Below are 25772 nucleotides of genomic sequence, written 5' to 3' on the forward strand. Positions count from 1 at the left end.
GGAAAACCTCCCATGGACAATTTAGAGGAGAGCGTATATAAACGCTGGGGCTGGGAGGATTCTGTAGGAGTGGGTGTGATCATCACAGAATCGCAAGCCAGAGATGTCAGCGATGGGAAACCCCTATTAGTAGAGCCCTGTGTTTATTGCAAATATGAAATAACATGAAATAAAATGAAAAAACATATAAAATGGAATAAAACAAAAACTCACCCCACAGCAGCAACTTCGCAGCTCCCGTCCCGCGGGGCTGGGCCCAGCTCCCCACACTGGGTATTGCAACCTGGCACTCGGGGTTGCAGCACCACTCAGGTTTGACCCAGCTCCCCCTCTGTCATCATGATGGGGGCGACAACTGGGCCAAACCTGAGCAGTGCTGCAACACCATGCGCCAGGTTGCAACACTCAGAGCAGGGAGTCAGCCCAGCCCTGCGGGACAGGAGCCACTACGGGAGGCTGAGTGTAAGACAGGCTCACACTGGTGACAGGAGCCAACCTCAACCCCACTCACCCCCCCATGTGGATAAAATGAAATAACACAAAATTCCCAAACAAGAAAACAAAAAATTATAAAAAAGAAAACATTTCACAGGGCTCTCCCTATTACGTCGCCTCACTTCCCCAGTTCTGGCAGCACAGGGTTGTTCCATGTAGCATATTCCAGGTTACAATATTATCTATCACAAACCTTGCAACAGCAAAGAGGAGGACGAGGTTTCTGCCAATAACCCCACTGTACCATTTGTTTGGTGCCTATAGTCATTGTCACCCTTTGGTTACTCCATCAGTTAGTCCCTTGGCAGGTTTTTCAGGAATTGCTAAAAGCAGGAGACATTCCTCTCCGTTCAGCTCTCCCCAAGCTCTGGAACCAGAGCCAAACCTGGCTGACCTACTGAAGTTTGTTCAGAGAGAAATGTCTCAGTAATATGATATTCCACCCGCACGTCCATCCCAACCTTTATATCAACATGCTCAGTTCCAAAGTCCCCTCTGGAGCAGGTCAGTGGCTCCACAGCACCGTTGGCACAAGACTGCCCCCACCTCATTCAGTGGATGAGCAGGAAGAGTGACAGAGTTCAGGCTGCAGGATCACACACAGTAGTGCAGCATGACATGCATCATCACTAAAAGCCAAACCCTGAAGTCCCTCCCCACCCAATATTCACTCAGGCAAAACTCCTTGTGAAGTCAAACTCGAGTTTTGCCTGAGTCACAGCTTGTATCCTGCCATGTATCCTCTTTGGCCCAAACAAAGGATTCCATCATAGAAATGTAGGATGGAAAGGTCATCTAGGACATCTAGTCCAGTCCGCTGCACTGAGGCAGGACTAAGTATTATCTAGACCATGCCTGATGGGTGTTTGTCTAACCTGTTCTTAAAAAACTCCAGTGATGGAGATTCCACAAGGCAATTTGTTCTAGTGCTTAACTATCCTGACAGTTAGGAAGTTTTCCCTAATGTCTAACCTAAATCTCCCTTCCTGCAATTTAAGCCCATTATTTCTTGTCCTGTCCTCAGTGATTAAGGAGAACAATTTATCACGCTCCTCTTTATAACAACCTTTTACGTACTGAAAGACTATTATTATATGCCTCCTCAGTCTTCTCTTCTCCAGACTAAACAAAGCAAGTTTTTTCAATCTTTCCACATAGGTCATGTTTTCTAGACCTTTAAATCATTTTTGTTGCTCTCCTCTGGACTTTCTCCAATTTGTCCACATCTTTCACAAAGTGTGGTGCCCAGAACTGGACACAATACTGCAGGTCTTGTCAGTGCTGAGTAAAGTGGAAGAATTACTTCTTGTGTCTTGCTTACAACATCCCAGAACGTTGTTAGCTTTTTTGTTGCAATAATATTACATTGTTGACTCATATTTAGTTTGTGATCCACTATCACCCCAGATTCTTTTCTGCAGTACTCCTTCCTAGGTAGTCAATTTCCATTTTGTATTTGTGTAACTGATGATCCTTCCTTAGTGTAGTACTTTGCAAATGTCCTTATTGAATTTCATCCCGTTTATGTCATTGTGACCTAGGGTGACCAGACAGCAAATGTGAAAAATCGGGATGGGGCAGGGGGTAATAGGGACCTATATAAGAAAAAGACCCAAAAATCAGGACTGTCCCTATAAAATCGGGACATCTGGTCATCCTATTGTGACAGGAAATGATTATACTATATTTTAGCCTAGTTTAAAACCCTAATCATTTATACTTCTGTAACATTTTTCACCCAGAAAGATCCTAAAGTGCTTCACAAACTATGGACACATGCAACAGTATGGATATGCAGTGAGCTCTTCGTTAAGGGCAGTAGCCAAAGCACACAAATGCAGGATGAGGAGATTTTAGTGAAGGGCTCCTGGGCAAATATCTACTTTTACAAAAAGTACCAAGGGTTATTTAACAGTTACATAGAGAAAACAGGCTCCCAGATTTTTAAGAGTTCCTCTGAAAGACCTACACACAACAAACTGCATAACATCCAACTGATCACCTCAGTCATGTGAGAGGCTGTGTCGGCCCTAAGGAATCTAGAGTTCCAACCGGACGTTTAGACCACTATGCCATCATCTCCAGTAGTTGTGCCTAGTAGTTGCTAATACTTGTGCTACTAGGTCAGGTGGTCTTATCACCTGATACTAAACATTATCTTGGACTTCTTGTAACTTTTCACTAAAAGGGAAGGGGCGTCAAGTTTGGGGAAAAAAGGATTCCCACCTTAAGTAAATCTTATTTAAGGGTGGGGAGAAAGGCAAATGGGACTCTCCTCCATTGCCTACCCAAGAAGAAGGACTTCTGAAAGAACCCGAATGGACAAAGGAACTAAACTGAAGGGAAAGGCAGGGGTGAGTCCAGACTGAGACAGGGGTCCAGTCTGTAAGAAGAAATAACTGGAACGCTGAACTACAGAAACTCTGCATCCTGCCTAATTCAACATTCAGGGTGAGAAATTATATTTTGTAACCTGTTTCTTTAATGAATCAAGCTTAGTTTGCATGTTTTGTTTTATTTGCTTAGTAATCTGCTTTGTTCTGTTGGCTCTCTCTTTAACTACTTAAAATCTACCTTTTATAGTTAATAAATTTGTTCTGTTTATTATTAAACTCAGTTTCTGTAATTTCTAACTTGGGAGGGGACAAGAAGTTGTGTATATCTTGAGGGAGGGGGTTAATTTATGAGCTTGCATTGTATAGATTTCTCTACAGCACAAGACAATATACCTTCGGGTCTGCACTCCAAGGCAGGTGGACACCTGAGTGCTGGGGCAAGTCCCTTAACCTGAGTCTTCCCAGAGCTGATCTCAGTGTCTATGTCATTCTGCAGTTGGGTGTGGCCCTGTCTGTGTGTGTGCTGGAGGAGACTTAAGAGCCTGACTTAGCAAGACAGATAAAAAGGGGGCCCATGCTGGCAAAACAAGCAGGCTCAGTAGTATCTCAGGACAGCAGGTGCTATCTTAAAAGGGGCAACCTGTCACAGTGACTAGCAACTGGTAATACAGGATCTGATCCAAAGCTTGTTAAAAAGAAAGACTCCCAGGGACGCTAGTGTGCTTTGGATCAGGCCCATAATGCAGGGGCTCAGCAATGTGGCATGTGCATCAGGAAGAGATTTCCAGTTGGAAGTGCATCTCCTGGGTTCATTTTGGTTTGTATTTGGATTTCAGGTTAATGTTTGTTCCATCACATCAGACTCTATTCCATCAACATAAGAAGCCTTTCCCTGCTGGTCTCTAAAATAGCTAATACAGTCACAGGGCACTCCCCAGTTGGTAAATTCACAGAGCTGTGTCAACATCCACTCTGCTTCTGCTACCTCCGTTCAAAATACACTTCCCTGTCCGCTACTGCCAAAGGAAGCAACAGACTTATAAACAACCTCCCTTAGCAAATGCCCCTAGACAAATCATTCCCAAATGTTATAAATCAGTAAAATTTCATCACTGAACAAAGATGGACCAGATGCTGCTTTGAGAGGAATAGTTATTGCTCTACTGCAAAACCCTGATGCCTGATTAAGTAGAACCACAATGTACATCTAATACTATGACACACGGAACCATACAGAGTATATGTAATAGTTACCGCTGATCACACTACTTTGGCTAGCAAATAACATCAAACAAACCTTGGGGTGTTTTTCCATTAACTCGGTGGGTGCTAATATTTTTGTTTAAAATGATAGAAACTGAGAACCAGAGACCAAAATCTTGTTGCAAGCAAATACAACAATATACCAGTGTCTTCACTCAGAATGGGAGCATCAGCAGAGTTATCCCTTTACCAAAGCTCATACAGTGGGATGGTGATGGATGAATTAAACAACATTCATTCCATAAATTCTGCTTTTCATATCAAACTGCTGACAGGAAGAACTCAGCATTAAACCATTCACAGAGGCTGCCAGGCCCCTAGTTAGTCTACATTCCCAAACAGAGTTGCCATACACTGCACAATCAGCTTGATGAATGACAAACTTCCATGCATTGCCACAATAGGTTGACCTCTTAGTTCATGAGCCAGAACAAAGGCAACGCAGGAAGAGGGCACATGGGGGTCACGTGCCCTCTCAGATATAACTGCTTCGCTTGTACTAAGCATGCTTACACGGACTGAGCATGCTCAGTAACATCTGCTGAAGCCGCTGCCCTCACTCTGCCCTTACTTGTGCCCCTCCCCCCACCATCAGCAGGTACAGGTCATCTCTGAACCAGCATGTTTCCCAAATGAACGTTAAAGAAGCTTACCACAGGTGTAGATTACATTGAGGTGCTTGTGGACACCTGGGTAACAAGGATCACTGAATTCATAGGTGCTGGCATACACACTGCAGCTTCTTTTTCCATGGCAGCGTCTGGTCATGAGCTGGAGAGCTGTGGCTGACTGACACTCTGAAAGGGAAAAAGATAGGTAACTGTTCTGAATGCACGCCATCCTTGTTAGAACCTTTGGGAGAAAACCTATCAAATGTAGGCTAGGAACAACAGATCAGCACTTTGACATTGACGTGAAATATTTCAAGGCCTCCGAGCCTGCACCATGAAGAGGATACAACTTTAAACTCATCAGTTCAAAATCATGGGCTAGATAAGAGGTGACCAAACTACTGCAGGCTGGAGGGGGAAAGAGACCAGGAACCTTCTTCCTCATTGACATAAACAAGGTTACAAATGAGGCAGGTTTGTTTTCAGAGGGGAAAAAATGACCCACAAAAGAAATAATAATACCACCTAGATCTTACAGACCACTTTTTTTCTACAGATCTCAAAGCATTTTACAAAGGAGGTCAGTGTTGTTATCCCCATTTTACAGATGGGGAAACTGAGGCATAAGATATATGAAGTGGCTTGCCCAACATCACTCAGCAGAGCAGTGGCAGCTCTGAGAATGGACTCCAGGTCTCCTAAGGGACAGTTCAGTGCTCAGTCCACTACAGACACATGCCACCCTATAGGCTAACCTAGGAGAATGTCACATGACCAGAATGCACATGAATTCTAAGGACTTTGGATCATCTTGTGGAATTCCCATGTATCTATGTTCAGTTTTTATAATGGCATTCCCATGACAGTAGAATCTGAGTGCCTTCCATAGCAATAGCAATAGCGAACTCCCCAGTAGACTTAATGGTGCCTCTGGTTCTCCACCTTTTTGAAAGGGTAAACATGGAAACTCTGCTTGGGGTCCTGCTTTCACTAGTTTATTTTAGTTGGCTGGCTGATATTTTTTGTTTGTGGGGGGAGTTGGGGTAGTTTTCCAAATCTCCAAACCTTCAGATTGTGAAAATACCATGGACTATGTCATTCAGAGCACTGTTGTTGGAAGTCTGTAACCTTCCAGGCTGGAACAATAGAACCCGAAGAGCTGAGAACTCCCACATTTGTCTTAACAGGGGGCCAGACTTTTACCCTGACTATGGCCGGGCGTACACTAAAAATTTAGATCCACATAGCTACATTGCTCAGGCGGGTGTGATAGGGCTTGTTTACATTATGTGGGGCTACAAAGGCAGAGCTGCGACACTGCAGCAGGCCGCTGTAACTTCGCAGTGTAAACGCATTTGTGACAGAAGGGGTTTTTCCATCACCCCCCACCTCCCAAGCAGCTTCCATCAACCACGCCGCATCAACACCAGTGGTTAGGTCGACATAGCGATAGTGCTCAAGGTATGTAGCTATGTCTATCTACATTTTTAGTGTAGACCAGGCCAAAAATTGACACCCCGGAGCACTGTAGCTATGCCAACCTAATCCGTGCTGTAGACATGGCTCGGGTCAATGGAAGACTGCTTCTGTCTACCTCGCTACTGCCGCTCAGTGAGGTGGAGTTCCTTCAGCGATGGATAAATCTTTTCCATTGCTGTAGAATGCGTCTACACTACAGAGTTACAGTGGCATAGCTTCAGCGCTCTGTAGTGCAGAGAAGCCCTATGTCTATTTAAAGACCAAAATAATTAAACTTTTAGTTCTGCTTAGATTCAGCAATTATCCAGTGTGGCTGGAAATGCTGAGCCTATTTGACTATCCCAGTCACCTGGATACATTTTGAATATGCAAAACAACAAGGTGAATATTCAGCCAACTATTATTTTAAATCAGGATGTTCACTGTTGCTTTCATGAACTAAGGTGAAAATGACTTTCACAAACCTAAACACTGAACTGCGTTTTGGGTCTCATGGTGATATTTGGTATTAACTATATGAATATGGACAAATAGAATAAAAGAAATTTCTCAGACATTAAGTTATTTTTAAAAGCAATAATACAGAGATATGTAGAAGGTGGGGGTAACATCTGCAGATACTGCCATAATTCCTAATCATCTAGTTACCTGAGCTCATAGGTATCACATTAATAAATAATAAGAATGTATATTCTACAGAATTCCAAACTTCGAGGCACTGTATAAACACTCATGAAGCACCATGACACTCTTGTCTATGCAGCTCAAGTGTAATATTCAAGAACTATCCCTATTTTAAAGATGGAGAAACTGAGGCAAAAACTGCCTCAGATTGCCCAGCAACAAAGTCAGGAATAGGACTCAAGATTTCTGACTCCTACATCTGAGCTCTGCTCATTACACAACACTATCTCAGTAACTAACCAGGAGGCAGAAAATGAACCTAGAAGAAATGGAATGTTAGAGCTGAACCAGTGAGAGCCATGACTGACAGGTGAGAATTCAGAATACAAAACCCAGCAGAGGGCGTCATGTCTTTATTCTGAAATCAAAGGTGACATTTTATTTTGCATGCTGTGCATGACAAAAGAACAGAGCTACAGGTCAGGATTTTCATACTGAAACCCCCAAGCTTCTGTAGGCAATTTTTCCTTTGAGTGCCAGAGGTCCCCATTGGAACACCTGGAAGGCAGCAATCCTGCTTTAGTCCTTCTTTGTCATACAGCCAATAAAACGATATAAGCCCTGTGCAGCTTACATGGGGAGTGTCTACTCCTTGAATTTGTTATTGTTCTCATGCAGGACAGTCAATGTTCCAATGCTCCCTACTCAGGAGCAACGCCACCTTGGTGGGAGTATGGAGAATTAGCCATGCAGCTCCCATTACTGTTACCACAACGTGCATGCACTACCGAAGGTACTCTCCCTTTCGAATACATGCTGGTAAGAATAAGCTGTAACAAGTGTGACAGGGTCGGGCAAGATGGCTACAGGAGAGTAATTTTTATTTATTTATTTATTTATTTGCGTGGCACGTTGGGGTTTTATTGCAGTGCTGGGGTGGTGCCCGTCACCGGGGCATCAGGGTGTGGCCAAGGCCAGGCAGGGCCATGGGTCTAGCATCGCCTCAGGCGGCTCAATGGAGCTACATGAGCCCCGAGCGGGAAGCAGGGGACACCAGGGCGGGGGGGGGGGGCAGCCAGGCCCGGCGGGGGTGCTCGGCCCTGCCATGGGGTGCCTCAGAAGTCGGGCTGATCCTTCTTCAAGCTCTTGCACAGTAATAGAAGGCAGATATATTAGCCCCAGGTTAAGTAGGTCCCTTTTCCCTGGGTAAAGTAACAGGGAAGGTTCCAGAACAAACAGGAACCTTCTGGAGACAAGTAAGACAAACAAGCTGATTAGAACACCTGCAGCCAATCAAGAAGCTGTAAGAATCAATTAAGGCAGGCTAATCAGGGCACCTGGGTTTTAAGAAGGACCTCACTTCAGTTTCTGGTGCGCATTTGGGAGCAAGAGGCACTAGGAGCTGAGAGTGAGAACGTGGACTGTTGGAGGACTGAGGTGTGCAAGCATTATCAGACACCAGGAGGAAGGTCCTATGGTGAGGATAAAGAAGGTGTTGGGAGGAGGCCATGGGGAAGTAGCCCAGGGAGTTGTAGCTGTCGCACAGCTGTTCCAGGAGGCACTCTACACAGCTGCATTCCACAGGGCCCTGGGCTGGTAACCGGAGTAGAGGGCGGGCCCGGGTTCCCCCCAAATCCTCCCAACTCCTGGTGAGACACAGGAGGAGTTGACCTGGACTGTGGGTTCACAAAAACGGCCAAACTGAAGGCTGCCATGAAGCTCCAAGGTGAGCAAATCCGCCAATAAGCGCAAGACCCACCAAGACAGAGGAGGAACTTTGTCAGACAAGCTACATCCTCTCCCCTACACCTTAACATACTGTGCTGCCTCTTTGCGTCCCAGCCCTTCAGATTCCTGCACATAGAAGAGACTGCTGCCTGCTTTCTTACATGTACATCTCACCTCCATTTCCAGGCACCACCACCATCTTCCCTGTTATTTAGGGCCTCTCTCCTGCAAAGCAGATCCAAGCAGGCTGACACTTGCACCCACATAATTGACTTCAATGAGACTTTGGGCAGCTATGAAGATGTACCTGCAGGTCTCCATTTGCAAGATCAGGTCTTTACACTGATCTCTGTATTTTAACACTCCATGGAACCAGTGTGCCATTTTGATTGTAGATTCCTCAGGGAAGAGACCTCGCCTCCTTATTTCTTTATTAAGTACCTTCGATGAAGTCCGTACCCCTCTCCAGCCAATATACACTGGTTAAAAGGGGCCAGAGAAGCATAAAAGGGTTCTAAACACCACAATTCCAATGGGGGAAAGGTTCCCCCATTGCAGAAACTGAAGACGACAGCTGTAAGGTTGTCTTTCAAGGACCCACTTGCAAGCCCACGTGCATACGAAGCATGCCGTAGGCATGACTGGTGAGCAGAGTGGGTGTGTTGGGAATGCAGCACCCAGCAATGTGGAGATTCTGTGTAGCACTGCAGCCCAGAGGGCAGACCTGGAAGGCTGACTTAATTCAGACAGGCCTCCAGAGCTGCCTAAATTATGCTGGGAGCTTTTCCAACCCCCACAGCAGGCCATGATTGCAAGGGTGGCTAAAGCCATTTTAGCCCTCATCCAGGCTGCAAGTTCTGGAAAAACTCCCATTGACTTCAACAGGGTCAATATCACAAATTCTGTTCCCATTTACGTAACTGTAAAGGTAGGGCAATTTTCTTGGAATTAATGGAATTACTTCAGATTTACACCAGTGTCATTGAGAACAGAATTTGGCTCAATGACTCCACTGCAAATTTGGCAAAATATTTACTGGGAAGATTGTTTTCTACTACTACGAAGTGGACAGAATTATCATAAACTTGTTATGCAGTTAAAACAGGAATGGTTCAGGTGCTCACAGAAGCAACAAGGTGAGAAATCATCCAGGTGCCAATCCCCTGCATTACACATTGAATGAAAAAATGCCAGCGAGCCATCAGACCCTCCAAACAGGGCCAGCTCCATCAAACACTTCAAAGCGCTGGTGATAAGGAGGCCATTCAGCTGAATGTCAAAATGTCATAATCTAGAGTCTTTAGTTCCTTGTTAACTGACAGTGAAGATGTCAATAACATGTCTGAGAGACAGCAGGGTGATGTATGAGATTACAACACTCTCATAAATCATGGAGTCTCCATGATGTTCAGAGCTGTAGAAGTGATTTCTGATTTTTTCTTTTCACACTTGGGTCCCAGGAGCATCACTGTAAAAATGTTCAAAACGCTCAAGTTGAGTTGCATGATGTGGTGCATGCAGAGAGTAATGTAGAGATCCCAAAATACCTGGGGCTTGTTTTCAAATTACACAAATTCTATAGTGGAAATATTAAGAAAGCTATTTCTGGCATTGGTTCAGCGAAATCTGCAGAGGAGATCACTCTTATTAAGCGCCCCCTGGCACTGAGACTCAAAAAATCCTTTATTTATTAAATAGGACTTAGTTTGGAATTCATCTTGAGATCTCCACACGGTGAGAAATAAATGAACCACCATTTTCACCAATAAAATGGCATGTGTGCACTTTCAATATGTTACCTACTTGTCTTATCAGAAAGGTACACTGGCTGCTCTTGGGAAGGAGATGTGTAGCTCACGGCAGCTATCCCACTTAGCACAATTTTAAACCAATAAAAGCCAGAAATGTGGATCTTGAGGAGATCTAGCTGAATGGTTCAGGAAAAGGATAAGACGCATTTGAGGTTCAAACCAGCCAAACGGATCATCAGTTCTGAGGTTACAGGTTTACTGCAAGTGTGACGACCGCTATCCTGGCCAACAAACACACCGGGGATTGAACAAGGAACCCATGGAGCTAAAAGCATAAGCTGCTACAATTTGAGCAAATGAGCCAAGGCTGTTTAATTAGGGCTGTAACAGACACATAGACTGCAAACTGGCCTAGCGGGAGAACCTGTAATACACTCCCATAAGGAGAGAGAGGAGAGAGAGAGAGAGAGAGAGAGAGAGTGTGTGTGTCATTTCAGAAGACTACACGGGCTGGTAGTCCATCCTCAAAGATCGAGGGACAGGAAACTGGTGTCAGTCCCCTCCCTAGCATGTGGGCTGTGCAGAATTAGCTTCACAGCAAGATGACAACTATTGTACAGGTTTCAGAGTAGCAGCCGTGTTAGTCTGTATTCACAAAAAGAAAAGGAGTACTAGTGGCACCTTAGAGACTAACCAATTTATTTGAGCATAAGCTTTCGGGAGCTACAGCTCACTTCATTGGATGCATTCAGTGGAAAATACAGTGGGGAGATTTATATACACACAGAACATGAAAAAATGGGTGTTATCATACACACTGTAAGGAGAGTGATCACTTAAGATGAGCTATTACCAGCAGGAGAGTGGGGGGGGGGGGTGTACTATTGTAGAGCGCTGTGTTCTTCTACAACATGGTGGCATAAAATCAAGATTGCACTGCAAAATATTCAGAGTCCAGATTGCCCATAGACTCCAGACCCAAACTTCTTCATGGCTCCCAGACCCTGATCTTGAAGTGCTACTAGAATGCAAAATAGGAAAACTACTTTCTTCACTTCTGTAGTGGGAGAAGAAAGGTGGGTGTGTTTTCCCAGCAGCTCTTGCCTACAGGTGTGGGAGGAACAGGGTAGTAGTTTGGATGGAGGAAGGCAGTGTGTTAATTTGGGGGAATGTCTGGTTTTTCTCTTGTTCTATGTTAGTGTTTGTTATGTTAAATAACATACATGCGTCCAGAGATGTGTAACTGGGCACATTTTAGAAATCTAAAAATACAGCATGAGATTTTCAGATGCATTTAGCGTTGGCCTAACTGCTTCCACTGAGGTCAGTTACTAAGGAACTGAGTTCCGTCAATGCTGAGAGCCTTTTAAATCCAACCCATAGATAATGTAGATCAAATCTTATTGCACAGTGTAAAAGCACTCTAGGCTGTTACATTGGATAGTTATTCAAACAGACCCCACTTGCACAGGACAAACAGAGTAAGCCTCTGTTTTCAGAGCAGTCCTGAATTGTTTCTGTGCATTGCAGATACGCAGCTTGCTACTTCAGTTCCAGTGAAATTGCTAAACGTGAAATTGCTCTGCGTATAAAATGAGTTTGCTAGCCATTCTATTGTGCTCTGGACTCAATCATTTAACTTATCAAGCCTTTGGGACTGGTTTGGTTTTTTGCCTGCTTCTGCCACCATTTTACAGCTGAAGGATTGAAAAGAGGATCGCTGTTGTTGAGTTACTTTTTGCATTAGTGATTGTCATATTATCCCCTCAAACTCTCCTGCTGCAGAGTTTCCTTTCACAGTTCTTAATCTGAGCTCTCACCAGATAATTCATCCTACCGGTTGCATTTGGTGTTAAAGAGTTGCTAGGCCGATATAACCCTCAGGATCTGCTCTCTCTTAATCAGCCTAACCTCTGAGCTGGTAAAACTCTAATCAAATGTCAGGTTTGACTAGTGAAGCCACAATGCTATGAGGAAGTATTTTACTATATGTGAGCATCACACACACAGCACTGAAGTGGTTTTAAAACTGTGAAGACTTGAATCAGTCTCAATAATGCAGTGGCCTTATTATCAGACTCACTGCAACTAATGTATTTTCGTTTATTTAAAGCTCTTTGCTATCCGATGAAGTGAGCTGTAGCTCACGAAAGCTCATGCTCGGGTGGATTGGTTGGTCTCTAGGGTGCCACAAGTACTCCTTTTCTTTTTGCGAATACAGACTAACACGGCTGTTACTCTGAAACCTTTGCTATCATGATTGTTCCTTTACTGCCTCCCTTGGCAAAAATTCCAAATGTAAGCCAGGCTCTATTAGTCACATCTTCATTTACTTAAAGCAGGTACTTTGGTTATTCATTGCCACACATTTTAATTTCTCCTTGGTACAACAGCTAACCAGCATCCATTTCTAAAAGGGTAACCAGAATCCGGCAGACCCAGCAAGACAGTCAGGGTTTCAAGGGATACTGTCACATACATAAGAACAGCCATACTGGGTCAGACCAATGGTCCACCTACCACAGTATCCTGTCCTCTCACAGTGGCCAGTGCCAGATGCTTCAGAGGGAATGAACAGAACAGGGCAATTATCCAGTGATCCAACCCCTGTAGTCCAATCCTAGCTTATGGCAGTTTGAGGTTTAGGGACACCTGAAGCATGGGATCAGCTCCTTGACCATCTTTGCTAATACACATTTGTGGACCTAAACTCCATGAACTTATCTAATTCAACTCATTTATACTTTTGCCTTCACAGAATTCCATGGCACTGAATTCCAGAGTGTGCTAGGTGAAGACACAGAATCATAGGACTGGAAGGGATCTCAAGAGGTCATCTAGTTCAGCCCCCTGCACTCATGGCAGGACTATATTATCTAGACCATTCCTGACAGGTGTTTGTCTTACCTGCTCTTAAAAAATCTCCAATGATGGAGACTCCACAGCCTCCCTAGGCAATTTATTCCAGTGCTTATCACCCTGACAGTTGGGAATTTTTTCCTAATATCCAACCTAAACCGACCTTGCTGCAATTTAAGCCCATTGCTTCTTGTCCTATCCTCAGCATTTAACAATTTTTCTCCCTCCTCCTTGTAACAACCTTTTATGTACTTGAAAACTGTTATGTCCCCTCTCAGTCTTCTCTTTTCCAGATTAAACAAACCCAATTTTTTCAGTCTTCCCTCATAGGTCATGTTTTCTAGACCTTTAATCATTTTTGCTGCTCTTCTCTGGACTTTCTCCAGTTTGGCCACATCTTTCCCAAATGTCGTGCCCAGAACTGAACACAATACTCCAGTTAAGGCCTTATTAGTGCTGAGCAGAGTGGAAGAATTACTTTTCATGTCTTGCTTACAACATTCCTGCTAATATATCCCAGAAGGATGTTCACTTTTTTGCAACAGTGTTACTTTGTTGACTCATATTTAGTTTGTGATCCACTATAACCCCCAGAGCTATTTCTGCAGCACTCCTTCCCAGGCAGTCACTTTTCGTTTTGTATGAGTGCAACTGATTATTCCTTCCTAAGTGTTGTATTCTGCATTTTTCCCTATTGAATTTAATCCTATTTACATCAGACCATTTCTCCAGTTTGCCAGATCACTTTGAATGCTAATCCTGTCCTCCCAGCTTGGTATCGCCTGCAAACTTCATAAAGTATACTCTCTATGCCATTACCCAAATCATTTATGAAGATCTAGAATAGAACTGGACCCAGGATAGATCCCTTCAGGACCCCACTCAATATGCCCTTTCAGTTCGCTTGTGAACCATTGATCACTACTCTCTAAGTATGGTTTTCCAACCTGTTGTGCACCTATCTTATAGTAGGTTTGTCAAGGCTATATTTCTCCAGTATATTTATAAGAAGGTCATGTGAGACAGTATCAAAAGCCTTACTAAAGTCCAGATATATCACATCTACTGCTCCCCTCCCCATCCACAAGGCTTGTTACTCTGTCAAAGAAGGATATTAGGTTGGTTTGACATGATTGGTTCTTGACAAATCCATACTGACTGTTACTTATCACCTTATCTTCTAGGTGCTTACATATGAATTGTTTGATTATTTGCTCCATTATCTTTCTGGGTACTGAAGTTAAGATGACTGGTCTATAATTCCATGGGTTGTCTTTATTCCCCTTTTTATAGATGGGCAAATATAGCACCTTCTTCCAGTCCTCTGGGATCGCTCCCATCCTCCATGAATTAAATGTACTATTCTAATTTCACTACCTAAATGGAGTCTAATGCAAAAAAAGCAAAAATACAGCATTAATGGTGGAAAGTGGGGGGTTGTTTTTCCCCCCCAGTGTTAATAATCTAGGTGAGGGATTATTTTTTCCATCTAATTTATTTTGAAAATTTCCCTTTTAAAAAAAAATCACTATCGCACATAAGCATGTGAACATTGTGGAGTGTGTGCAAAAACATTTCGCTGCTCATGATTAGGGCCCTACCAAATTCTCGGCCATGAAAAAACGTCATGGATCGTGAAATCTGGTCTTTTGTATGCTTTTACTCTATACTACAGAGATCTCACAGGGGAGACCAGCGTTTCTCAAATTGGGGGTCCTGAACCAAAAGGGAGCTGCAGGGGTGTCACAATGTTATTTTAGGGTGGGCCCAGTATTGCCACCCTTACTTCTGTGCTGCCTTCAGAACGGGATGACCGAAAGGTGGTGGCTGCTGGCCAGGCACCCAGCTCTGCAGGCTATAGCACAGAATTAAAGGTGGCAATACCGTACCATGCCGTCCTTACTTCCACGCTGCTGCTGCTGGTGGCGGCTCTGCCGTCAGAGCTGGGCTCCCGGCCAGCAGCCACCACCCTCCAGCTGCCCAGCTCTGAAGGCAGCACCGCTGCCAGCAGTGGCACAGAAGTAAGGGTAGCAGTACCGCAACCCACCCCCCTACAATAACCTTGTGAAACCCCTGCCCCAACTCCTTCTTGGATCAGGATGCCTACAATTACAACATGGTGAAATTTCAGGCTTAAATAGCTGAAATCATGAAATTTGCTATTTTAAAAGTCTTATGACCGTGAAATTGACCAAAATGGGCCGTGAATTTGGTAGGGACCTACTCAGGATCCAGTGCAATAATTGTTCTTTCATAGGTGCATCACAAATCTTCATAGGCCCTGCTGTAAATTGGTCCAACATGCCTTTGTCTGATACATGGAATCACACAGAATCTCTGAGTTGTTAATTAATAAATAAATAAAAGCCCTAGAAACAATCCCCACCCACCTGTAAAGGGATGTTCTCTGAACTGTGTGTTCAGCACAGCAAGCAAAGTACTCATTTCATTTTCCTTTTAAAGATTTATTGTTCTTTTCCCACACTTAACTGCAGATTGCATTTGCGATATATCCTGCAAAACCCAGAGTAACCCCAGAGTTTAACTTGTCAGGAGGATCTATTGATTAATTATAATTAAAGGCCTCAAAAAGGAGCAATACTGCATAAGTCCCTCTCTTCCAAAGGGATATGTTAGAGTGAGGAATTGGGAACTGGAAACTGAGTGGAGACGTCTAATAAATAATATGATTTTATGCCTTATTGTTGTACACGAATCAAGAATGTGCCTCTATCCAGAATCATAACCTACAGTAAATTCCTAGTTCTGCTTCCTGTCTCCGAGGTGAACATGGAAGGAAATATGCAAGAGGCATATTCCCTTCAGAGATGTCCAATTAACAAGTGACATATCTCTAGTGGAAAGCATACTACAGGGCTGAGAAAGATTTCTCTCCAGCACAGAACATTCACCAAGATTGAAGTTTTGCGAATGCCCTGAGTATTTTTAAAGATACATGGTTAGGGACTTGAGGGGGAGGCAAGGATGTAGGATAGGAGCAGTCAGAGGTCAGATGAATACAAGGAAAGAAATCTGGTTCCTGCAAAGAAGGTTGGGAGAGGTCTGAATCAGCATTGTGGTTATATGCTCTGAAGTCTGCCAAAATGAGAAAAGCAAACTTCAATGAGAGAGAGAAAGATTTGAAGCGGAAAAGTGATTTGAACCTTGCTACTGGGGTGGAGTAATTTTTACTGCCTTCACATTTTACTCACCAGTGACTCAAAACTGCCTCTCTCTGTGAGAAGATGTTACGAAAGGGAAGGGAGTTCATCTCCCACTCCCTGTTAGTTCCTCATATTCTTTTAAGATTCTGCTTTAGTTGTTACTGACACAGTGTTTAACCCCCGCAAAAAACTTTTTAAATATTAACCTGATCCTGAATAAGTAATGTACGATGTTGTATGGTAACGTTTGATTGAAACTTTGCTTTAATAAAAAGTTAAAATAAACCAAAAAAGCTTAGTGTTACTTATGGTCCCTGCTACAGCTGCAGACTTCGCTGGCATGATAACTTGTAAAATGACTTCATAGGGCACTGGTCACATCTCTTCCAGTAAACACATCAAATCTCTGATGTTTTCTACTTCCCCACTGTATAAAGACATGGCTAAAGTGTGCACGTGTCTTTAAAAGTCAATGTAAGGGTACATCTACACTGCACACTTCTTTCAGCAGCATGTAGAGAACATACACTACATGCCCCACAGCAGGGGTATAAACAGCAGTGTAGATGGTGAGGCATTGCTTAGGTGAATAAAGACACTCCTGAATCCTGTGGATATGGACCCGGGTATGTACCCTACAGAGTTCTCTACTCGCAAAGACATGCCTTCTTGTCTATACTGCTGTTTTTAGCAGCGCAGTGTCCTACGGACTCCCTGCTGCAGGAGTCCTTCCCTGCAGTGGGGAAATGTTTCACCAGTTCCCTGCAGCTAGCCAGCAGCTCCCTTCTGCAGGAGTCTGTCTGCACCTCAGTGAAGGACTCAGGCAGCAGGGAAAGGTTCTGGCCAGTGGGAGGCAGCAGGGAAAGGCTCAGACAGCTCTGGAGATACACATGTAGCCGCAGCTGCTGACTTTCCAAAGTGCCAGAGAGTGCTTGACCCCTGGCTCTGCCCCAGGCCCCGCCCCCACTCCACTCCCACCCTGCCTCTTCCTGCCCAGTTCCACCTCCTCCCCTGAGCATGCCACATCCTCGCTCCTCCGCCCTCCCCCCGCCACCCCCAGAGCCTCCTGCGTGTTGCGAAACAGCTGATCGCGGCGGGCAGAAGGCACGGGGAGGGAGGGGGAGGCGCTGATCTGTGGGGTCTGCCGGCAGGCACTGACACAGGTCAGCACCCACCATTTTTCCCTTTGTGGATGCTCCAGCCCCACAGCACCCACGGAGTCGGCGTCTATCCATGTAGCAACACACTATAGCATGGATGCAGCCTGATTTTCACTGCAATGAATAGCTGCACACGCCCCACACACTGCCGCAAGAGATGTACAGTGTAGGTGTAGCCTAAAAGACAAATTAATAAAGGACTTTAATTTCTATCACTTTAAATTTTCTGCTAGCAGACTGGAGCCTACTACAGCCTATCATGCTGATCACTATTATCTCCACATGTTCCCCCATCTGTCTGTCTTTATCCATCCGCAAAAAGAAAAGGAGGACTTGTGGCACCTTAGAGACTAACCAATTTATTTGAGCATAAGCTTTCGTGAGCGACAGCTCACTTCATCGGATGAAGTGAGCTGTCGCTCACGAAAGCTTATGCTCAAATAAATTGGTTAGTCTCTAAGGTGCCACAAGTCCTCCTTTTCTTTTTGCGAATACAGACTAACACGGCTGTTACTCTGAAACCTGTCTTTATCCATCTGCTCTCTCTTGTCTTATGCTTAGATTGTAAGCTCCTTGGGGCAGGGCCTATCTTTTTCTTCAGTGTTTTTACAGCAATTAGCACAGTGGGGCCCTGGTCCATGACCAGGGATCTGAGGCGCTATGGTAATACAAATAATAATAATGGGGAGCTAGTTTGTATATAGCCATAGCTCTACAAATATAGTGGTGCCCAAATGCCACAGTAGTGGGTGCAACAGAAATACATATAAGAAATACCCTGGGTGTCTCTTCCTTGTAGCAGTTTATAAAGCCATTAAAACTGCAAGTAAGAGTGAAAAAGCCAAGCCACAAATAATCCTGCATCACTGAGATTCCTGAAGACCAACGGTTAACAAAACAAAAGCATATACCTAATGAGAAGGGATCAAAAAGTGCAGAGGGCAGAGAAGGGAAGACCAGGAGACAGTGAAAAGATTCCAGAGACACAAACCAATTAAGATGTTGTCGCTGCAGAAACCAGAACAATAGAAATCCCCTCCTGAGACCTGGTAAAGCCTGCAAAAAAATTCCCACTCCTTAAAGCATGAGTAAGAGAGACTAATTCTGGCAATGGCTGACACAGACTGTTAATGAAAAGCATTTCAGAAAAATCACTTCCATGTCTGAGTGGGAAAAAGTGACTATCCTTGATAGTGCATTTGGTTGTGCGGAACTGTTGGCATTAACAAAAGTGAAATGTTGATATAAGATGCATGATAGCAAGGGAATCTTTGTGTTGAGTGCAACTGCACTTAACATTTAATATTTATACAGTTACTGAACACAGTTGAGAGGTAATTACAGTAAGAAATCTATATCTCAGAGTTGAAAAGGTGTGCTACTAAGGCCAGCTGTTGCTGAAAAATAAATGTGATTGAAAGGGAGAGAATTACTCATCATACACGTCATGAAATTTAGGAAACTTGAGCACAATCAGCCAAAAATGAGAAAGTAGCCTTTAAAGAAAATTTTGCTTACATCTACAAATGTGTCAGAAAAGAATCAATTGCAGGCTAGATTACTGACACTATATTTAAATTCAGATTTGTTTGATTAAATGTAACCTGAAATCCTTTTTTGCTTGTATGTCTTGAGACCTAATTCATATAAAAAAAAGTGTACTGGAGACCTAAGTCTTGCAAAGACTTACTCGCAATCTGTAAAGTTAAGCACATGTAAGTTTTTTCAGGCTTGGGGACTATATTTGGAATCTGAAAACAACCTGCCCCTTGGCTCTAAGAAGTCTTATAGAACCAGGAATTTCTGATCAGGTGGCTAGTTGTGAGCTACAGGGCATCAAACTAAAAGGTAGAATCAGTGACATCATTAGCTGATTGCCTAGCCACTGTAACAAGACAATGATCTTGCTGCTCAATGTATCTAGCACTATATAAGGGTCCCAAATTCATCAGTCCATCCCTATTCAGCATGTGCTTAAGTGATTTGCTGAATACAGATATACTTAAACACTTGTTTATATCTTTGCTGAGTTGGGACCAAAGGCTCCAAATTGTCTGGGACCTATTTGACAGATTACCTCTCTCCCTCCTACCCACGGTGATCAATACAACTTAGCAAGTCACTTCTTGCTGAGGGCATCTGGAGTTAAACACTCCAAGTACTGCACCCCGTGAAGGTTCCCCAGTATCTAGGTTTCTCAAGCTTCAGGGGTTCACTGTAAACCTTCTGTTTGGTCAAGTTCTTGACTGACATCTGAACTATTTTTGCAGCAGAGTATATGGATTCCGAACCTAGTTACATGGGTGTAAATCCCGAGTAAGTCCATGGAATTCAATTGAGTTATTACTAATTTACACTAGTGCAAGATCGGTGAGATCAGAATCTGGCCTTTCATTTATTTATTTTTTTTCTCTCTCTCTCTCTCTCTCTCTCTCTCTCTCTCTCTCTCTCTCTCTCTCTCTAATATATATATATATATATATATTTTATGTTTTTAACTAATATCAAGTGCTAAGGAGATGGGTGCCTTTTACAAAAATCAATCAAACAACTCAACCCTACTAAAAGCTGCGACAAATGCCCCTTTTATTTCTTCAAATGGTATATTGTATATTATAGCACAACCTGCTCATGCCACTAAAATTAAGGTTGTATCAGCATTTCCATTATGAACCATTTTCTTCTGAGGATTATAACAAGGCTGTAAAAATTTGCACTACCAGGCTCTTGGCTTTCAAATGATCCCAAATGCCCAGAAGGAAAATATTTTAGTATTTTTTCAACATAACAAAAAAGACCATTGGCATAGTGTGATAAATGAAGGGGGGGTAGCTTCCTTTTATGACAGGTTTCAGAGTAACAGCCATGTTAGTCTGTATGCTCAAAAAGAAAAGGAGTACTTGTGGCACCTTAGAGACTAACCAATTTATTTGAGCATAAGCTTTCGTGAGCTATAGCTCACTATTTGAGCATAAGCTTTTGTGAGCTACAGCTCACTTCATAGCTCACGAAAGCTTATGCTCAAATAAATTGGTTAGTCTCTAAGGTGCCACAAGTACTCCTTTTCTTTTTCCTTTTATGGACACCCAACCAGTCAGTTATCTATAAAATCCCTCTTGGTAGTTGTTCTCTACTTGCTTTACCTGTAAAGGGTTAAAAAAAAGCCCATAGGTAAAAAGAAGGGAGCAGGTACCTGACCAAAGAGCCAATGGGAGGGCTAGAACTTTTTAAAATTGGGGAAAAACTTTCCCTTTGTCTGTCTGTTGTTCTCCGGAGAGAGGAGACACAGAGCAGGAACAGGGCTGAACTATACTGTAGGAAGCTTTAAGCCAGGTATGAAAAACCATCAAATTATACTAAGAATTGCTTATCTGAAACCCCAGATATGCAAGTAAATCAGGGAATGTCTAGGAAGATGTGATTAGGGTTACTTCTTTTATTTCTGATTGGCTTGTGGGCTCCTCTTTGCTAACCCCAGGTGCTTTTGTTTTGCTTGTAACCTTTAAACTGAACCTCAAGAGAGCTATCCTGAGGCTTAATTTTTGTAATTGTGTTTTTTTATTTTTGTTTTGTTTTTTAATCTAGCAAAAAGTTCCAGATGTATTTTCTTTCTTTTTGTTTTTAATAAAATTTACCTTTTTTAAGGACAGGATTGGATTTTTGTGTTCCTAAGAGGTTTGTGCACATGTTTAATTAGCTGGTGGCAACAGCTGATTTCCTTTGTTTGTTTCTCAGCTGCTCCCCGAACCGGGGGTGGGGGGGGTAAAAGGACTTCAGAGTGCTCCACAGGAAGGAATTCCCAAGTGTGCCTTCCTGGGTTCTCAAAAGGGTGTGGGTTTTTTTGCATTTGGGTGGTGACAACATCTACCCATCCAAGGTCAGAGAGAAGCTGTAACCTTCGCAGTTTAATACGAGCCTGGAGTGGCCAGTATTAATTTTTAGAATCCTTGCGGGCCCCCACCTTCTGCACTCATACTGCCAGAGTGGGGAATCAGCCCTGACACATGGCAAAAAAAAACTATTTGCTAGATAAAATCATATTTACATGAGGGTATGTAATCCAATAATAGTTTTGATTTTTTAAGATATTTTAGTTACTTACGCTGTTTTTAAAAGAAAAAGAAAAACATGTGAACTATGCAGTGTTGAAAAGTTTTCTGAAAGCAGCCTTTTGCCCCAATTTAAATTAGCATCCTGATAAGGATTTCATTTAGATTTAATAAAGTATTGTATATGAATTAAAACCCAACTGACATTTACCTTGCATACCGGCATACTTGTGTTTTTAATTAGATATTTACAGTTCAGGCTCAAAAAACATGTTCTTAATAATTAGCTATACTTATATACAATAGTTGCTCCATTAAATGCAAGTTAAATACATAGGACCAGATTCACATTTACACTAAGGCCTCTTTACATCTATCTGGAAGCATAAATCACTGTGCAAGGGAGACAAAAAGATATGTCCAATTTATGACTTTTTTATATTGCCATGATAGTATAAAGGCACTTTAATGTAAATGAGAATTTGGCTCATAGGAATATTTTGAATTCCTAATTTGTTATGAGACAAAATTTTACACTGCACATATTAAATACATGTGTACACTAGAGTCTAGTCAAGGAACCACGAGATGTATTAGGTAAATAATATAAGAGGTATTTACGTGATGCGCCATGATGGCTCTGGTTGAACTCACAAACACGTGCGCACCAAGAAAAGGAAATTAAGTACAAACTGAAATTACCTTCTGAGTCCTGCATTGAAATGACAAAAGCTAGGGAATTTGCAGTGAACGCAAAGAGTCCTCTTCAGAATTCACTGCCCTGTTCCTATGTCATTGGAGCTGATAAGAGATGGAGTCATCCACTGTATGAACTGCCACAAGCTGTGTGACTTCATCCATTTTCTCTCTGCAAATGCTCCCATACAGACATTCATGAGAATTTGTACATTTGGTCACAAGGGTCATTTCATTTCTCAGCTAAATGCAGCTTTTTGTAGCAAATGATAGTAACATCCCACCCTGGAATGAATGGCAGTTTTTCCTTGTGTCTGCCCCAGCATTCCATGGTCTGACCATAAGCATGGGCACTAGGACCTCCTGAGTTCTAGTCCTCGCTCTGACACTAACTCTCGATGATACTAGACAAATCTTTAGGCCGAAATCCTCAAAGACACTTAACGTCCATTGAAACCAATCTGGGTGTTACATCCCAACCCAAGAGAGTGGGATGTACATGCTTAAGTTTAAAAATATAACTACTCCCAATGAAGTCAGCAGTATTGCTCCCCTGCTTAAAGTTAAGCATGTGATTAAGTGCTTTGCTAGTTCAGGGCCTTAACCTCTCTGCCTCCATTTCCTCATCTCTGAAATGGAAATAATAAAACATACAAATCATACAGATGGGTTGTGAGGGTTAATGTTTGTAACATGCTTTGAAGATGCATGTATACATGTGCTACACAGGTATGCTATTATCGTCCTGTTTGAACATCTGAATTTCATAGGCGATGTGTATAATAAATAGAGCAGCACTGAAGGTACATTTTACCCCATGGACACCTGTCAGCAACAAAACGATTCGGTGTGTAAACTCTTAGGATCTGTTGAGAGTGATCAGCTAGTATTATTAGTACATTAAACCATAAAATGGTGAACATCAAAGGGTAACTGTTGTACATTCTGTTCCAAGTTCCTCCCTGATTCAATAATTAACTTGTACTTGGATATGAGTAGAGAAAGTCAAATTCTTGAATTAGCTTCCCCTGATCTACATGAGTCATGTGAACAGATTCAGACCAAGACCATGAAAATGTGGATAAAGTGGCGAAGGATCCACATCACTGATATGTCGCTGAAGTTTTGGGATGTAAATGGGCCATCTAACCATTCCTTCCCCCCCCCCCAGCCCTGCAGTGTTCTTTGCAAGCAGCATGTGCAGTGACAATGCAAGCTTGGAGCTTTATTAAAATAATTACAAATAAGGTCAAATTCCTGCAAGGTCTTTTAAGAGAGTTACCAAGGCACTCAGACTGGGGGCCAGCCATTTTGCAGGGTTTTCCCATTTCTGCATGAGCCTCTGTTCTTAAAGGTACATTTCCCTATAGCATGAATTCTTAACTTCTGGGTCGCAAACAGGTTTCACAGAGGCACGACCATCTTGCCTTTTTTTAGGGTTAGACAGTGGTGGGGATTATGAAGCTTTGTGTGTTGTAACAGGAGATCATGGGATGAGAGAGGTGGAGAATCACTGCCCTAGGGTACAAACTTATTACTCTCATCTTTCTCTCCTAAGCTAAGCAAAGTTATAGATAGGTGAGACAGAGAGGATATCTACATGTTGTGGTTTGGTATACAGGTTTATCAAGCATGACTGTGGGACTCCCATATTACACACGAGTGGTGGAACCACAAGTGTTTTATTTATCTTTTACTTTAGAAGGTTGAAAGTACTATGTAGGTGCTATTTATATTATAGTTTTATAGTAGGATAGTTAAGTTCAGACTCCCCTTCATCTAGGTGCTTACACAGCCTTACATAGCCACTATCGTATTCGAACATTTCACGATCGTTAATGGATTTTATCCGCACAATGCCCAAGTGCAGTTGAGATGATGCCCATTTTTCAGATGGGCTTTAACTGACTTGCCCACAGCTACACAGAAAGGTTGTGGCAGAGCCAGGAACTGGACTCCAGAGCTTTATCCACTAGGCCATCCTTCCTCCCCATAACATCCCTTGTTTGTACCTGCCTGTAACTTTCTTTAAAATTCTCTTTTGTGGCTTTAAGTTTCCATGTTTGGCCTAAACTGAGTGAAATATGCCATTTTTTCATCTTAAAAACAAATGCAATGTTCTTTGCTTACCCACAACTCACAGCGGCTGAATAAAAATCACTTCCGTTTTGACCAGTGTCTAGTCTATTCCCCATGAAGAGTCTTCTCTGCTAACAACCCAATCCCTCCGGCCTTATGCAAACCCTTAGTGCCATGAAATTCAAAATTGATAAATTATCACAGAATCAGAAGGGAGACCAGGTGGATGAGGTAATATCTTTTACTGGACCAACTTTTGTTGGTGAAAGAGACAAGCTTTCTACGTACCCAGAGCTCTTCTTCAGGCCTGACAGCTTGTCTCTTTCATCACCGGATGTTAGCCCAATAAAAGGTATTACCTCACTCACCTTCTCTTTCTCTAATATCCTGGGACCAACACGGCTACAACAACACTGGAAGCAATCACAGAATCATAGAAATGTAGGGATGAAAGGGACCTCAAGAAGTTCTCAATTCAGCCCTCTGCACTGAGGCCAAGTAAACCTAGACTGTCCCTGACTGGTGTTTGTCCAACCTGTTCTTAAAAAACTCTAACAGAGATTTCACAGCCTCCCTTGGAAGCCTATTCCAGAGCTTAACTATCCTTATAGTTAGCATGTTTTTCCTAATATCTAACCTAAGTCTTCCTTGCTGCATATTAAGCCCACTATTTCTTTCCTACCTTCAGTGGACATGAAGAACAACGGATCACCTCCTCTTTAGAACAGCCCTGAGTCTTCAAATATGTTATCAAGTTCCCCTCTCAGTCTTCTTTTCTCAAGACTAAATATGCCCAGTGTTTCTAAACCTTTTATTATTTTTGTTGCTGTCCTCTGGACTCTCTCCAATTTTTCCACATTTTTTCTAGACTTTGGTGCCCACAATTGGACACTCTACTCTAGCTGAGGCCTCACCAATGTTTAGCAGTGCATGACAGTTACCTAACACACCCCAGAATATTAGCTTTTTTTGCATTCTCAGAGTGTAGCCAGACTGTAGCGAAGGGGGAATGGAGGTCTCCCTGGTGTCTGAAGCATATAGTTTATTTGTAAAGTCAGTTCACCCCTGACATTTGGAATCAAAGGCTGTCACACAATAGCTACATACGGCATGATTGTGAAAAACTGCAGAGCCTAGTGAAAGCCTTGATTTACAAATCATGACATTTTAATCTACTTCTGGACGAACATAGCTGCCTGCGGTGCTAGGCAGACTCATGGTGGGAGTACATTCTCCAAAGCAGGCTTGGGGAGCTATGCACATAGCTCCTGTGATTATTGATGGGAATTGGGCACATAACCCCCTCCCCCAGTGCTGAAAACGTACCCGTGCACTCTGTATATTATTCCTAGCAGCGACTTTGGGAATATTCGGCTTTGGCAGCGAAGACAGAGTACATGTGCTTTTCATTGATTTGGGCTGGGAATGTGTTTTACATTGGTTGTCCCTGTGCTCTGCGCATTTGGAGCAAGTGCAGG

General features: G+C 42.9%; 1 protein-coding gene across 1 annotated transcript in view; it reads right to left on the reverse strand.

The window, feature by feature from the left end:
* Nucleotides 1-25772, reverse strand: part of EVA1A (eva-1 homolog A, regulator of programmed cell death) — a 171133-nt gene that overhangs the window by 140151 nt on the left and 5210 nt on the right. Inside the window, exon 2 of the mRNA XM_074947495.1 lies at nt 4748-4891. Coding sequence (XP_074803596.1) covers nt 4748-4891 — 144 coding nt within the window. The remainder of the gene's footprint in view (nt 1-4747; nt 4892-25772) is intronic.

This window comes from Natator depressus, chromosome 3 (genome assembly GCF_965152275.1).
Source record: "Natator depressus isolate rNatDep1 chromosome 3, rNatDep2.hap1, whole genome shotgun sequence".
Lineage (NCBI taxonomy): Eukaryota > Metazoa > Chordata > Testudines > Cheloniidae > Natator > Natator depressus.